Source organism: Corvus cornix, chromosome 4 (genome assembly GCF_000738735.6).
Source record: "Corvus cornix cornix isolate S_Up_H32 chromosome 4, ASM73873v5, whole genome shotgun sequence".
Classification (NCBI taxonomy): domain Eukaryota; kingdom Metazoa; phylum Chordata; class Aves; order Passeriformes; family Corvidae; genus Corvus; species Corvus cornix.
This window is the reverse complement of record NC_046334.1, coordinates 22593583-22609121: the sequence shown is the minus strand read 5'-3', so window position 1 is coordinate 22609121 and position 15539 is coordinate 22593583. Positions and strand designations below refer to the sequence as shown.

Genomic DNA, 15539 nt, shown 5'->3' with positions numbered 1-15539 from the left:
TTGAACATCTCATCTGTACTTCTCAAATTAGAAGAAAAAAATGTCTATCCAATAACAGATAATCTTTGACATTTATAGCATATGTGGGATGGAAGAGGAAAATTAATATACAGACAGCTATAGCTTGATTTCATTAAAATCATTATTATTATTATTACTATTATTATTATGTGGATTAAGGAATAAATTTTTATGATAAAAATAGAAGCCAGCACAGATCTAGTCCATCAGAAGTCATAAGTCATCTGTCAGAAGTCATAAGTTTACTTAATAATACTGATGAAAATAAATACAGGTCTTGACAGATCAATTCAGAAAGGAACTTAATATTCAATTGTAAGTTGTATGAAACCAACATTTTTAGATCTGTGGGAGCAGACAATCTTAGTAATGATAAAATTTCTGATTAGATCCTAAAACGTACTGAAATAGAATAGAAAAGGTTATCTCAAGGGCTAGGGGCAAAAGAGCAAAATCCCAAAAGAGACCTGCAGTCCCACACAAAGGGAAAAACAAGTGCTGAATATCACCTGAGAGACCTGAATGAAAGTGATCTTGTAATAAGTATTTCAAGATTTCAGAGACTGATATTCACAGATTTGTTCTGAAGATTTTATTCTTTTTTGGTATTTCTTTTTATATACTTCATATAAGTGAAGATTGTGTCTCTATTTCCATTCTCAGCAAGGGAGCTCAGTGTAGAGAGGATTAAATTGGATGTCAGAGACTCCACAGTCAATGATGGTCAAAAATACTAAAATGACTGGGTTTTTTCTCTCTTTCTTTTACTCTCTCAGCACATACTGACCATTATTTTGAAAAATAAGGATATCAAGGACTTCAAGACAGCCATGCAAGACAGAAGGGAAGAAATATTTCAGCAAGGGCTTGAAGGAATCCTGACAAGTGCTATGTTCCTAGAATAAAGAGATCTTCTCAAATTAAGCTTTGTGCTCTGAGATTGAATAGGAAAAAATCCATTACTAGACAATAAGCAACAGAGATAGAAAATAATATTATAAAATAGATAGCTTTGTGCATTAGTAAGCTTTCAACTTCTGAGTTTATCCTACATCATATTTAATAAGATTGGCTCTGGATTAAAAAATGAACACCACAAAGTTAATGCTGCTGAGCCGAAGTAAATGACATTTTAAGTGTCATCAACAAAATCTGCGCTCTTATCAGGATAGTTTTCACTTGGGTGAAAAAACCACAAGTGATACAATCTTTCAAGCATTTATTTGTGGGAAAGAATATGCAAGTTGTCTTCTGTAACTCGGCTGGATAAATCAAGTAAGTAAATCAAGCACTTCTTGCAGGAAGAGCTGACTTCTTTTAACATGCTGCACACAAAGCCCAGGACTTCCCACATTATTTGCACAGGGTAGGGATAAATCCTGAATTTTTTGGGTACTAGTGATGCAGGAGTCTATGAACTGTTTGAGGTCTCTCTTGCGGAGCACTTGCAAGATGTGTATTACAACACACTTTTTAATGATTGCAAATTGTTGTCCAATGCTGACAAGAAATAATCCAAGAAATTTTAGGACAAAGGGAAGTACCTTCATTTCTACATTTTTAGAATCCAGGAATATATGAAACTGTTCGTGTTGTACCATAAGGGAACCCACACAGCAAAAACCTACTTTTAGTGTTGGCAGCAAATGCATTTTTCTGTCTCATACTTTCTAGGGAAGGAGAGCTAGCAATTTAATAATTAAAAGAAAAAAATCATTTTTAAAGCAATAAAAGTCAAATAAATGGCTATCTATACAGACATAGTGAACAAAAGACATTCTAAAGATGCTCCTAAATGTCAGTACAAGGTAGGATAGGATTAAGAAAATCTGGTACTTCAGAAAATATGGTAACATCAAGGTGGGTAGATGTAATATGGACTGAATAGTCAAATTTATATATGTCAAAAGAAATAGCACTAGTACAGAATGAATAATGAGGTAGAGATAAGGACTACAAAAGTGATAAATTACATACATCAAAACAGTCTCAATAGATCTTTTTCTTCATTTTAAACATGAAGTTCACATACTCATAGATGGGGATATGTGAATATTCTTAAGAACAAATACTGAACTTTATCACAAATCCTTTCTCCCCTTTTAGTTTCTACTACTGACCCAAATTAAGAAAATATTAGACTGAACAAAAAAAAAAAAAGTTTCAAAAAAACCCCATGATAAAATATTATTTTGTGTATATAGAAGCATTAGAAATGACATTTGAATTAAAAATGTAAAATTACCATGGGAAAAAAGATCGGGCACATCATGGCAAATTGCTGTGCTCTAATCTGTAGATTGTAAGGGAGGTGGGGGTTGGTTCGAGTGGCTCTGTTAAGATGGAAGTTGGATGATTTATTCACCATAGGACATTACATGCTGACAGCTGAGAACCCACAGAAGGAACACAGACAAAAATAGTCTATTTGTGTAGATTTGAAAGTTCCCTTAAAGTCTTTGATTTATATGATTTAAACCCATTTTATATGGTTTGTAACACAACAAATAGGAAATCTTAAACAAAATTAACAAAAATATATTCTAAATATTAAAAAATAGAACTGAACAAATGAAAATTTCCAATCACATTTTTACTAGCTCATTGTCACAGATCTATACTACAGCACTATTCCTGCTGCTATCCTGAAAACAGCCTCCATACAAGGCAGACCCAGAAAAATTTTTAAAAATAATTGTGCTCTGGTTGTTTATTAACAAACATACAAAAAACCAAAAAAGGCTAATTGCATCATTTTAAGACTGACTCCAAGCTAATAAATGAATGTTTATAAATTGGGGCATTTTTTGAAAACCAGTGAGTAATTAAGGCAGCACTAAGATAACTTCTAACCACTAGGTAGAACAAATCATGTGCCATAATTGCAGAGATTAGTTTCCTCTTATAGTTGATTATGTTTTTAAACATTACATTGTGTCATATGTTTCTAAATACTGGCACTGATAGATGCTGAATTTTTAAAAGCAGGTAGGTTCTACAGACAGGTACAACATTTATTTTTAGCAATGGTTTGATCACTTAAGATGGAAGATGATATTTTTCCAAAGGTAAATATTCCTGTAATGACTTCTACACATGCAAAAGAGAAAAACCTTACAGTGTGAAAAAATAAATAAATTACAATTTAGCAAAACCACCTTTTGTTGTATTACAGCTGGCTAGACTTACTTAAGCCAGGTTCTAGGCATTTTCTGAGCTAATAGGGAAGGTCGAATAGAACACAGGGATTCTTTTTTCTTTTTTTTTTAACTGATGCTGTTGTTTTATAGTGCTACAAAGGCTGCTCGCAATCACGTGTTTCGGGCAACATTTGAAGGGAATTTTCATTTCTACATAGTCACATTGAAGTGGAAATGGTTTTTCATATAATCTTTTTTTCTGCTGACAGCTGGAATTTGTTGTTCAAGAACTTTGTAAAGTTTTACTCAAGGTACCTAAGAGGAAAAGATTTAGACCATAACATAAAAAAATTGGTCAGAAGTATTGTATTGTCAGCTGACATGGGAAAAGGCATGTAGAATAACTGATTCCACAAACAAGATAGTTTTCCAGACTGATTCCTCATATATGTGTGTGTGTGTCTATGTGTGCATACATCTATTTTGCAAGTTTAGAAAGTCACACTGAATAAAAATACTAAAAAAGTTTTATATTGGCTACATATAAATGTGCAATTAATTATTATTAAATTTCACAGCACTGAGGTGAAAATGAACTTTAAAATTTAAAATATTGCCTTCCTGAATTCCAAAAGGCCCTGGCTTCAGCAATGTTATTCACACCTCAGAACATCATTTCAGTGATGGCAAATCTTAACTGCATTTGTGGAATGACAGCAATTATCTTCATCTTCATGATCTCCATAGGTGCTTTCCCACAGACACAGATGGGAATCCTTACTGCCTAGCACATTTTAAAGCCTGCAAACCCTGGTCCTTGTCAGTTAGAATACAGGAGTGGACCTGAAAAAGGACACCTGTGTAAATCTGGGCACTTGGTATATCTTGTATTTACCTAAAGGACCGAGAGTTTCTTAAAGATATGTAGTCACTATATTTATGGAATTTTTGAGTGGGAACATGTAAACAGAGGAGCACTGAAGTAGTGAATATAGTTTTGACACACTAAAGAGGACCTGCACATTTCTAAAAAGGCACTTATTTCAATAGCTGTTGCTGTTGCCAATGGTGGTAGTTGGACAAAGTAAGTTTCAATGCTTTAAAACTGTTTGAGCTGAATCTCTCAATCTGTCATTCTTTATATTCCCTCTGGAACAAAGATGCTCTAAAATCCACTATTTAAAGCTAATAAAAAAGGTGCAGCAAAAGACTTTTTGCTGTCTTCTCTCTATCTTTCCCAAAACCCCCTATTTTTCAAAAGCAACATATTTATGGGCCAGAAGTGTCCTTCTTTTGGGGGGAAAATACACAGAGAGGGGAAAGATGGGCAAGGTTTCTATTTAGGATTAGTCTCTCACTAAGACACAAAGTGGGAGGCTGAAGAGTGAACCCCTAACCCTCCTTTGTGTGCTGTGCCACCACGTAGGATTCACTGACAGATTCCACAATCATTATTAGAAATTGCAGAGTACTTTCTAGATCTTTTATAGATCTAGATCTAGATCCCTGGTACTACTGAGCTGTCTCAGATTCCTCAAGCTTTCAAGCTGCTCCCCTATTTTCCCCGTATCATTGTAGGTTTATAGCTTGATGACTAAGAACTGTCTCAAAACTTCTGCTCCCCTAACATGCACTGTGAACAGAATTTGCAAAATATCAGATTGTCCCTTATCTTCGCACTAAATCATACTGTCCATGTGAAAAATTCAACCCCTAAAATAATTCTATCTCTTTTGTTAATGTTTCATCTACAGTTGACTCAGCATTTACCACTGCCATTATTTCACTCAGAAACTACTGAATAGAAAGCTTTCTCTGATTATGTAGGATTTTCGCAGCAAAAATAATATCTTCTGTTTGATTATTTGTATAGAAACACTGAAAATGCTCTCACACTCTGTCAGCTACTTCACACCTCTGTAGGTGCTTAAACTCTGGAATGATGAAATGTGAATTTACCAAATCACCGCCTCACATGGGTTTCATTTAAGAAGGAATGCACTGGCAGCACATTCCAATTAACTCTTGAAGAAAAGCTTAGTTTTTGGATTGTTTTGTGCAAATGAATAAGTGTAATTTTAGGAAGACTGCTTCCCCTGTTACCGTACACAACAGAGGCATAAAAGAGAGAAAAACTCAAACAGAATATGTTAACTCTCTTCATATCCTGAGCCAACTCACCAGTGAGTTGATTGCTCATTCTTCCACTTGTTAGGTCAGGTAACTGTATGACATTTAAAACACTGCTAAAAGATTAAAACATCTAAAAAGTTAGAGTTACTCCATTACAGTGAGTTCATTTAATACCACTTTTGAAACACTTTACAGAGTGTAGTGAAAGACCTTAATTTATTCCAATTATCTTTTGTTCACTTGGATTTATGAACACTGGAGCTCAAATAATCAGCCCTTTTGCTCCTTCGGCTTCCAAGAATATATTTTCATGAGTAGTTGTACAAGTCATCTTTCTGCAACCATCCCACATACTAATTGGAAAAGTCTATTTTTAAGATAAGGAGTGGTATTAGCAGACAATTAAGGACAAGATCATTGGTTGTGCTGAATTGCTTTGGAACAGAAATAGCTCCCTGAATAAAATTTTCTTCTTAGTAAATGTATAAGGACAAATACTGAAAACATATACCCAATTCTTATAAGGTGCTTCTACAAAAGGAAAAAGCTTCAGAAGTAACCAAGGATAAACACCTTCGCATTCGTACTGTTTATTACAGAGTAATAGATCTCCTATTACTACCTACTTTTGTGGCCCTGGTGTTTGGTATTTTTTCAACAGAAGTGGGGGAGGGGGAGACTTTTTTCAAGCTGTGTGTACTGAAAATATGGGCATGAAACTGTGCATGAAAAACAGTGCTTTACATTCATTCATTCTCTTTGTGTAATTCAAAGTATATTGACAGTGAGTGTGCTGCCAATGATAATAGCAGGATGGGCTATTTTTCAAGATAGGCAAGATGAGTATTTAATTTCTTCCCTTTGAAATCTTCAGATTTCCAACAGCAAGACTGAGCAAACTTCTTTCAGTGTTCTTTCAAACAATAATTATCACTGTTTTGTGTCATAGTCTCTTTTTTCTAAGATTAAGATCTGTTGTGCATTACACTACAACTAGCTGGCACAAGCAGCTCGTGAAAACTCATGGGAAACTGACTTCCTCTAAACTCTGACTTTGCTTAGTGAGAAAAAGAAGGAAATTTATTTCCATCATGAAGGAATTCTCAAAGGCATGAGGAAATTCCTTCCTTAGAGGCAGCAGGTGAACTAGTCTTGTGGGGAAAAAAAAAAACAAAACAAACCAGACAGGAAATTCTAGAATTAAGTCACCTATACTTTTAAAGCATTATCATGGGATGCCAACCAGGTCTATCTGCAGCTGAGACTCTCTGTACAACCATGGATTTGCTATCTGGAAACATCAGTGGGGCTGCTCTACACATTATTAGGGAGATAACTAGTATTATTTTCACTATAACTAAGAGATACTTTCTTTTCTTTACAAATACATACATGCACACAGACACATACATATATTTATAAATGCAGATACAAAAGGATTACAGACAAAACATCGTTTGATTCCTGATGGTGTTTGAGTGGAAGGCAATAGTATTACTGGGACATAAAAGAGAGGGAGACACCTTCCTAACATTCCAAAACTATCTGGTGGTGCTGAACCTACCACATTTTTCTCCCCAAAATGATAAATTTTCTTGTCCTCTTCTGTACCCATATCAACTAGCCACCAATTATAAAAGAAAGTTTAAAGATAATAAATTCATCTATTTTTCCTCCATTTCTTTTGGCTCATGCCTACTTAGTTTGGTTAGCTGGTGCTTTGATGGTGCATCACAGTTGTTCAGAGCATGAATGTTACACCTGCTGGTTATCAAACCAAAGGGTTATTTGCCCTGACTCCTGCTGTGTGATAAGTACAATCAAGTATTAACTCAGTCAGTGGTAGGAAAAAGATGGGAAAACATTTTTTTTTCCCTTGGAATGAATTACTGTTTACCTGAGACCAAAATTTATAGTATCTCTTCAAATGTCTGATGTGGAGGAAGTGTGTCCTAAATTATCTCCTGCCCAAAAGAGCATTAAAATGTGTGGAATTTTCTTTTCTAATAGTGGGTAGTCCATTTGGATTTTCATATACAAAAATAACTAACCTAGGTAAATCAAAAGTACAGTCCCATCACTTATTAAGTAAAATTATTTCGCAACAAGTTTTAAGCACATACATACTACCAGCAATTACCATTTTAGCTATTATTAAAAAGAAAAAAAAATAATGACTCACTGTAGCTTTAAATTATTTGCCTTTACTTCTGTTCCTCTGTGTCAACAAGCCAACCTATTGGACAGAATATGCTGCAGATAGTAATATACTGCAGATGGTATCAGATGGTTTGTGCTAGAAATTTAATTAATTCTTTTAAGTGATATGTCTTTTTTTGCTTAGAATCGCCTTTATTCTGACTGTGTGTTTGGTTCTGGAAGCTAATTTGGTAAGCCATGCATACTGTCTTCTGCTCCATCATTCAAAATTTTAGTTTACAGGTGACAAATGCACCTAGCTACAGAAAGCTTTCCTTTTTCTGAAAGGGGCTGGTTTTGCATGGTGAAAGGGAACTGATTTCTGACAAAGAGTAAATAGGGCCCTTGGGCAATTAACTACGCCAGCCAACTTAGCCAGGGGGGTTATTTCCCTTGTAGCTGTTTTTTGCAATTCACAGTCATAAATTGCTCCCCTGGTTGGTATACACTCCCAAGAATAATAAACTCAAGCTTTATGTTTGTTGCCTAACATCCTTAAGAAACACATGCTGAGATTGAGCATTTGTTTTGTTGACTGGTGATATTAAATTTAATAGACTGGGTTTTTCTACATCACTATTAAGTTGATGAATATAGTTAATTTTAAATCTTTCCTGTCACATTGTTCACATAGTGCATTCCTATTTAAACAAAATAATCAAGGTACTTGCAGGCCAAACATTTTATGGAAGACAAATTCTTCAACAACTGATTAACATAAATAGGTCTTGAAGAATACATTAAAAAAATCCCACTTTATTTATCTACATAGCGGTTTTAACATTTTCTTTTTTAGAAAAGACATTCTATATAATTACTAGCATTTCCAGTAAGCTCATGATTTGGTAAAACCAAATTGATTTTGTTCATTAAATCCCCAAATCTATGGTTTTAGCAGTAGCAAAACTACTGCAGGCTTTTTGTCAGATCACAAATTTTCTTTTGGCATTTTGGCAATCTTGGCAATTTTATCTGGCATGTGAATAAAAATAATAAAATAAAAATTACCAGGCCTCAATTGATGTACGTATTAATCGTGTATCTGCAGGCACTTATTTGATTTTATTCTTTCAGTGTTCTTTTTTATTCCTGTGGGTTTTCTTTTATTCTTTCATTCCCTCTTCTCCTCAGTTTCACATAGGACATGGGAAATGACTCAGCCGCTGAAGGTAACTGTGACTCAATGTGCAAAGCAGGAAGCGGCTACTTGACCTATTTGTGTAAAATATCAACTTAAAAAAAAGAGTTGCACAAGACGAGTCCAACACTAGCTTTGGACTGACCCTATTTTTCTTTTCTTAGTCCTGATTCCCCTCCTTGTATGATGTTTATCCCTATCCATGTTTTTATTTTCCTGTTTACTTGAATATTAAAGTACCTGTATGTCAGTTCTGTTTGGGCAGTACCTCTAGTACTTGCTAGTTCATGAAGCAGTAACTTTTGTTCTCACAACACATATGTTTCAAATACAGCAGAAATATTTAATGTTTTCCTAAGGCTGAATGTGAGGACTGCAGATTACTTCAGGGACACAAGAAGACTTTGTCTACTCAGTTCAAGAAATTAGGTAATAATGGTACTTAGAGTCAATTTATTATTTAGCTACATTAATTTATACATTTCCTTTTAAATTGCATATGGCTGATTGCTAACTTAGTTATTAGTTAACAGTTCTGAAGGAAATTTAAAAAATTATCTTTCATCAACAACATCTTTAGGAGAAGCCAAGTGTTTGATACAGAAGACTAGATTCTGCACAGGCACACAGAGCAAATTCTGAAATCAATTGTAAAATCACCCTAAATTGCATATTTTCACATTTAAAAGACTACCACTCACTACAATCAGAAATTATATCCTTGCTAATGGAGATGCCTGTATTTGAGATGTTTGCTTAAATGGAACGATGACAGTTAAGATCATCTAATGAAGGTATTTCTATAGAAACTTGAACTTGGAATATCAGAATAAACAATGGAGTTAATTGTTGGCAGAGCTGTTTTGAGATGAAATGGATCTGTGTCAGCTTGCAAAGAAACTTAGAAGTTCTAAACATACAAACTACTAATACACATTAATGCAATACTCAGATGTAAAAATCCTAGACTACAGGACTCAATCCCTACAGGCAGAAATGTTGCAGAAAATAATATGAAAAGCAAATTATATGTCACATTCTTACTAGTGTATTTTGAGGAAGAAAAATAGATTTTCCTCTAAGAGGTCTTGGGGAGAGCTCTGCTTTATGCCTGTGCTAAGAGTTGTCCTGTTTTCTTCACCCTCCCTTTCCATATGGCTTTTGAAATCCAGCTGATCAAATTGTTCAGTTCTGTCACAGAAGAACCTGTTCTTTGGATAAACACAGAGACAATCCTACATTCACTACATTCAGATAAACTTACCGTATGTGGGTAATGATGAGGGTTGTAGCTGGAATGAAAAAGTCATCCACTCTGTCAAACTGCTTTCCCACTGGCTGAGTGTGGATTGTGTGATGAGAGACACTCCCACTGGCTTGCGTTATCACCTGGATAAAGTGATGATCATTATAAACTGTAGAAGTACTCTTTCAAAATTAAATCTCAATCCAAATGAATCAATACAGTAGTGCCTCTGTATTCCTTCTCTTGTATTGTCTTTCAGTTACCAAGAAAATGAATGCAAATGACAGGGAATAAAGCTGATCAACATTACAGATTTCAGAGAACTATTACATACCTGACCACTTAGTCTTCGTACTCCATCTTTTTTTATCACCCCTGCATCCATATTTATTCATTTGCATTACTAAGACCTTTAACAGTTCTTAGTTTAAACTAAGTTTTTTGTTTATCTTTTTTTTTTTAAACTAGATCTTAGAGTGAGATTAAATTTTTTAAACTCTTCAGCCAGAGTGAAAAGATGAGATGCTATCCACATATCCACTGGAACATATGGCTATGCATATTCCCAATTCTTGTCAGACATGAGGTAATTCAATATAGAACAGACATATTTCAGAAGAACAAGCTGAACTGAGTTTATTTATGCCTTAAATTGTTATGAGCCAGTTTTATTCAAATTCCAAAATCTTGGACCTTCTTTGAAGCAAATGTTTATGGGTGAATAAAAGACAATTCCATATAATAGCCACTATGCTATTCACATATATGCATTAAGAGTGGATTTTTTTCAGACAAGAAAAAAATCTACTATCTATACTAAAAATGAGGGTGAGGATGATCAGTCACTTTAAAATATGGTAAGACTGACTCAGTTATCAGTTCTGGAGAGGAGTGACAGCTAAACTTCCACAAATTACCTTGCATGCTCAAAGTTACTAAGAGCCTGTAGGTGCTAAAAAGGTGATTTCAAATGTTACTAATTTTACTTTTCAAATTTCTCTTATTCTTTTTCTTATATATAAGTATATATTAATATAAGTATATAATAAATGCATAAGAATTTCATTGACTTCTGAAGAAAAGGAAAACAAATTAAAATTAAAATGAATTTTTAAATTATGATATAAGGGTGATCATCATAGTCTCAGGGAATTACTATAAATAAGGAACAGAAATTAATAAAAAAGTAGTAAGGTAAGTAGAGCTTCTTGAAATGTTTCTTTAGGGACTGTCCCTAGGCTTTTTGCTGCTCCAAGGTACGGGAAAAATAAAGATTTTTAATATCTTTCATATATAAAAAAAACAGTACAGACAGAGCTTGACACCTCCAGAGTGTAAATATGACCTTAATGAAAAGGAAACATGTCTAAAGTCTGGTTTATCCTCTTATTAGGGACAAAAATATCATGAACAGCAACAGTTTGCTCTCAAAAGATTGGCAGTGTAGAACATGCTGCTGTTTTCAGCTGCATTCCTTATCCTTCTATCAATTTGCCATTGTCAGTTCTGACTAAGGGTGTAGAAAATAATCATTAACTTCTTTGGTGAAGTCAGTTGTCTGACTTGTTTTCTGGTTACCTAAAATAATTTCTCTGCACTTGTGGGGGTCATGGTAATAATGCTTAAAGGAAAATATGCAACACATTGCAATTACTCAAACTACACAAAGGTTCAACTTGTCTAGATTTCCTTACATATAATCATTGTGATCACCTCACCTGCAAAGTTGGTGAATTCTTTTCCATGTTTCCCCAGCTCAGCACCCAGACTTGATCATGTGATTTATCATAGTGTAGTTTCACTGGAACAGGATCTGTACTTACTGCCTGAAACGTAATAAAAATAGAAACCCTTTCTGTCACATTTTCAAAGGAAACATTAGTATATATGCTTGAATGAAAATGATGAGTAGATATGCATTTCCAAATACTTTCAGACTGTATTTAAGAATTATGTTGACAATTGTTGAAACAGCCCTCTGATTAATTCAGAGTTACCGAATTGCTGAAAATGTGTTTTTTATTCATTATGTACTCTAACACTTGGCATCAAAACTACATTCTATTGGAGCTATTAAGAAGTTGAAAACAAAGGTTTTAAATCAAGTAAAAAACTACTTGTCTTCCTTCCCTGCCATCACTCTCACTTTACATGTATTGGTTGAAAAACTACACCATTTACTGAAAAATGGTTAAAAAGGGAAGAATATTCTCAAGCCACACACTGGAATTAATATGTTACTGCATACAAACAACATGATGTTGCTGCACCCAAAGCTTCCTACCTGTTAAAATGTGTATATTTTGTTGAAGTAGGAAGAATTGTTTTCATATGTTTTCCAATTACAGTTGCTACTTTTCATAGACCTGTGATGAGAACCAAAGTGTTTTCCCTACAACTTTGAGCACTCTCTTGAGATCACGAACCTTTTAGACAGTTTTTGGTATGAGAACTGAAGGCTCCAGAGGTATGAAATGGGAGGACAGTGTATTTGATTAAGACGTGTTCTGCACAGGCTGAACAATTGGAGGGATTACTTTTTTATTTTCATCATTAAAGAAGAAAAAATAGGCGGAAATTGTTTTTTAGTCTTACCATTATGGAACTGTAAAGCACAGCTTGTTTATCAGTGTGTCAAGGAGAGTACCAGCTGGCTAATTAAGTGAACCTAATTTAAACTAATGATGTAGATCCTCCAGATAATGCACTAATGGCTGGCTGAGACTGCTGATGATACTTAACTGTACTCCTGAGGTGTTGCAAGCGACCACTTCATCTAAGCAGAATTTGTTTTTCCTTTTGAAAATGGAAAATGAAGCCAGGTTGCTCACCAGCTCATTTAAAATCAGAAATTACCCCTGGAAAAAGGTCATTTGTGTTTGATAACTTTTTTTTGCTACATGTTAGAAAACAAGTTGCTTAAAATAATACTTGCACTGTTGTATAGCTAATTTGTCAAGGCATGTCAAATTTCCTTTTGGCTTCCCCAGACAAAGGTCTGACCCATACATGTTCTGCCAGAGGACTGCCAGCTGTCTGCAGAGTTGGGGTCATGGCACAGCCAGGAGGAGCAGAAGGAATTGCCTGCAGGGTCAGGCACAGGCAGTACAGCTCCCTAGAGGGAAGCCAGCAGCAAAAAAGAGTCAAGCATCTCGGAAGCAGACTTGCACAGCTGTTTCCAGCTGACCAGGCTGATCTGCCAGCAGCACACTGAGGACTGAACAATGATGACTCCGTTTACTTCAGCCTCTAAGCCATCCCACTCAGTGGTATGCTGCTATGCAAAACTGCACTATTCTTGCTTTCAAGAATTTACAAATGAAAGCAAATGCTTCTCTTGACTTTAGAAAGAGAATTATAAGCCAAAAAGTCTCTCTCTATATATATCTCTAAAGATACAACATTCATGTTTCCAATACATTTCAATTTAGTCTGCTGTAGAATCCTCTAAAGTGCTTATTTTGATAAATATACCTGTCATAAAAATAAATCATCCTCAAATCTAGTTGTCACATATGTGCACACCTTTTACATTAACTTTCATAGTAGAAAGGAAAAACATGTATAATAGTACTTCAGAGAAAACATGGTAATAAGCAAAACCAAATAAACATTATTTTTACACAGAAAACAGCATAACTACATGACTTAAAGCCTTTTCAAATAAATTTTTAATCTTCTTTAGGGTTTTTGCATAGTGACAGAAGTTTCATTAGAGTGCTCTCACTTTCAAAATACGAAGTTTTCTCCACATTTGTTCCCACTAGCCTATGTGCATTTTTGCAAGGTAGGTTCTTCTTTAAGATGTAGACTAGAAAAAGGTACATGCACATGAACATGTATGGAAATAATATTCTCTGTATTAATATGATTTTTAGAAAACAGGCAGTCTAACAAGAAAAATGTTCTCAATTCTGAGTAGCTTAGTTTCTATTTTCCAAAAATGAATTAATTTTTTTTTTTTCTGGGCTAGGCAGTACTCTAAGTAATGAAAATAGACTGATCTGACTGGAAAATTAAATTCCCTTCTGTTTGTACAAGTGTTTTTTAAGTGCGTATCATATGAGCAGAGGAACATTTAATGGTTAGAAAGTTCTTTCTGCTTGCAAAAAATATAGCAAATAAATGCTTATTTTTAAAAGAAGACAGAGACATGCTTGTTATAAGAAATGCTAAACAAAGTATCTCTTGACTTGTCACTAAATTTCTAATTAGCCTTACTTCAATTCTAAAACCCATCTGTGAATCAACAGCGGTTTTACTTTTTACAGTTTTATATTAAGTGTAAAAAGATTGTATAGCTTTTGTGCTTTCATTATTTATTTGTTCTGTTTGTGACTACTGTTACTTTTTTGTTTTGTTTTGTTATTAAGTCTATCTGAATAATGGCATGGGTAAGCTGGACAGACAGCAAGGCCCCTTGAACTTTTCCCATGTATTTGGCTAACCATATCCTAGGAAATAATATTCAGATCAGTAACGAATAGTAAAAATTCTACTTAGGTGTTCAAAAGTGACGTTAACGCATTTGGTTTAATTTATTTATCTGATTTAACTGTTATTCCTTAGTTATGTTGTCTTACCAAATATCTTTGTGAAGTACTGTGAAATGGAAAGATAATAAATTATGAATACTGAAACACCTACAACCATCAAAACCAAGACTTTCATTCCTGCAAAAGTTTTCCACAGCTGGGGTAAATTTAAATCTATACTTTCCTAAATTCATAATCTGGATATTATTAAATTAGTGGAAAACAATGCTATTCTACCCCTCAAAATTAAATTCCTTTGAAAGTGATTTTTTTTCCCTCTGGAAGAACATGAAATCTTCTGGAATATCCTGGTTTTAGCTCAATATACTTGCTAAGTAGCACAGACTTAGTGCATAAAGCTCTTTGCTACACTTAGGCATTCTCTGTCTGGTTTTCAGCTCATTACAGAAAATTGAATATTTTAATGATAGAACAATCTAACTCCATTAAAAAACTGCACAATTGCTCTACATATTTCTGGGAAAGGGCTGCACTTTTAATTAGTGGTTAATTTACTGAATTTTACTTTTAATTAACATGTATCTTTGCAGTAAGTATCTCTACACATTTTGTAACAGTAAAGTGATGTATATTTATACATATTTAAAACAATAACTAATGTAACTGAAGACAAATTAGAAGATCCTACCAATGAACCTATTTCATAAAACCTAAATTAAAACCTGTTTTTAGTGAGCTCAAGAGGAATCATGTGCTTTTGACACTGAAGTCTAAATGCTAATAAAGGCAATTACATTGATATTTCATCCCTCCTGTGTAGAAAAGGAAGCTGACACCTGAATGTCAGTCAGAGACCATGGAAAACATTGCCAGACATTCCAGTCTTTCAAATTTGTGGATTGTGTTGAGACGATGGGTTTTTAGTCTGTCTTCCTGAAGTAATATATCAAACCAGTTGTAAAAAAAGTATTGTTTTCAGAAAGAAAAAAATCATTACCCACTAAGTTTATCTCTATTTTAATATGCAAAGGCCAATCTAACAAAAAAAAAACCCCCATGAAACCCTTTTTATTATTAACTTCTTGAATAAAACATTTTGTAAGTCCCTAGCATTTGGAGAGTTCAAGTTTTGAGGAAGCCATGTCTGAGTAAGCTGACACACAATA

At 34.3% G+C, this 15539-nt stretch overlaps 1 protein-coding gene across 2 annotated transcripts in view; it reads right to left on the bottom strand.

The window, feature by feature from the left end:
* FSTL5 (follistatin like 5) overlaps window positions 1-15539 on the bottom strand; it is a 275866-nt gene that overhangs the window by 18040 nt on the left and 242287 nt on the right. For both annotated transcript variants that reach the window (XM_020584125.2, XM_020584124.2), the window contains 2 exons: window positions 11596-11703; window positions 9896-10020 (listed from right to left, as the gene is read on the bottom strand). In XM_020584125.2, coding sequence (XP_020439714.2) covers window positions 9896-10020; window positions 11596-11703 — 233 coding nt within the window. The remainder of the gene's footprint in view (window positions 1-9895; window positions 10021-11595; window positions 11704-15539) is intronic.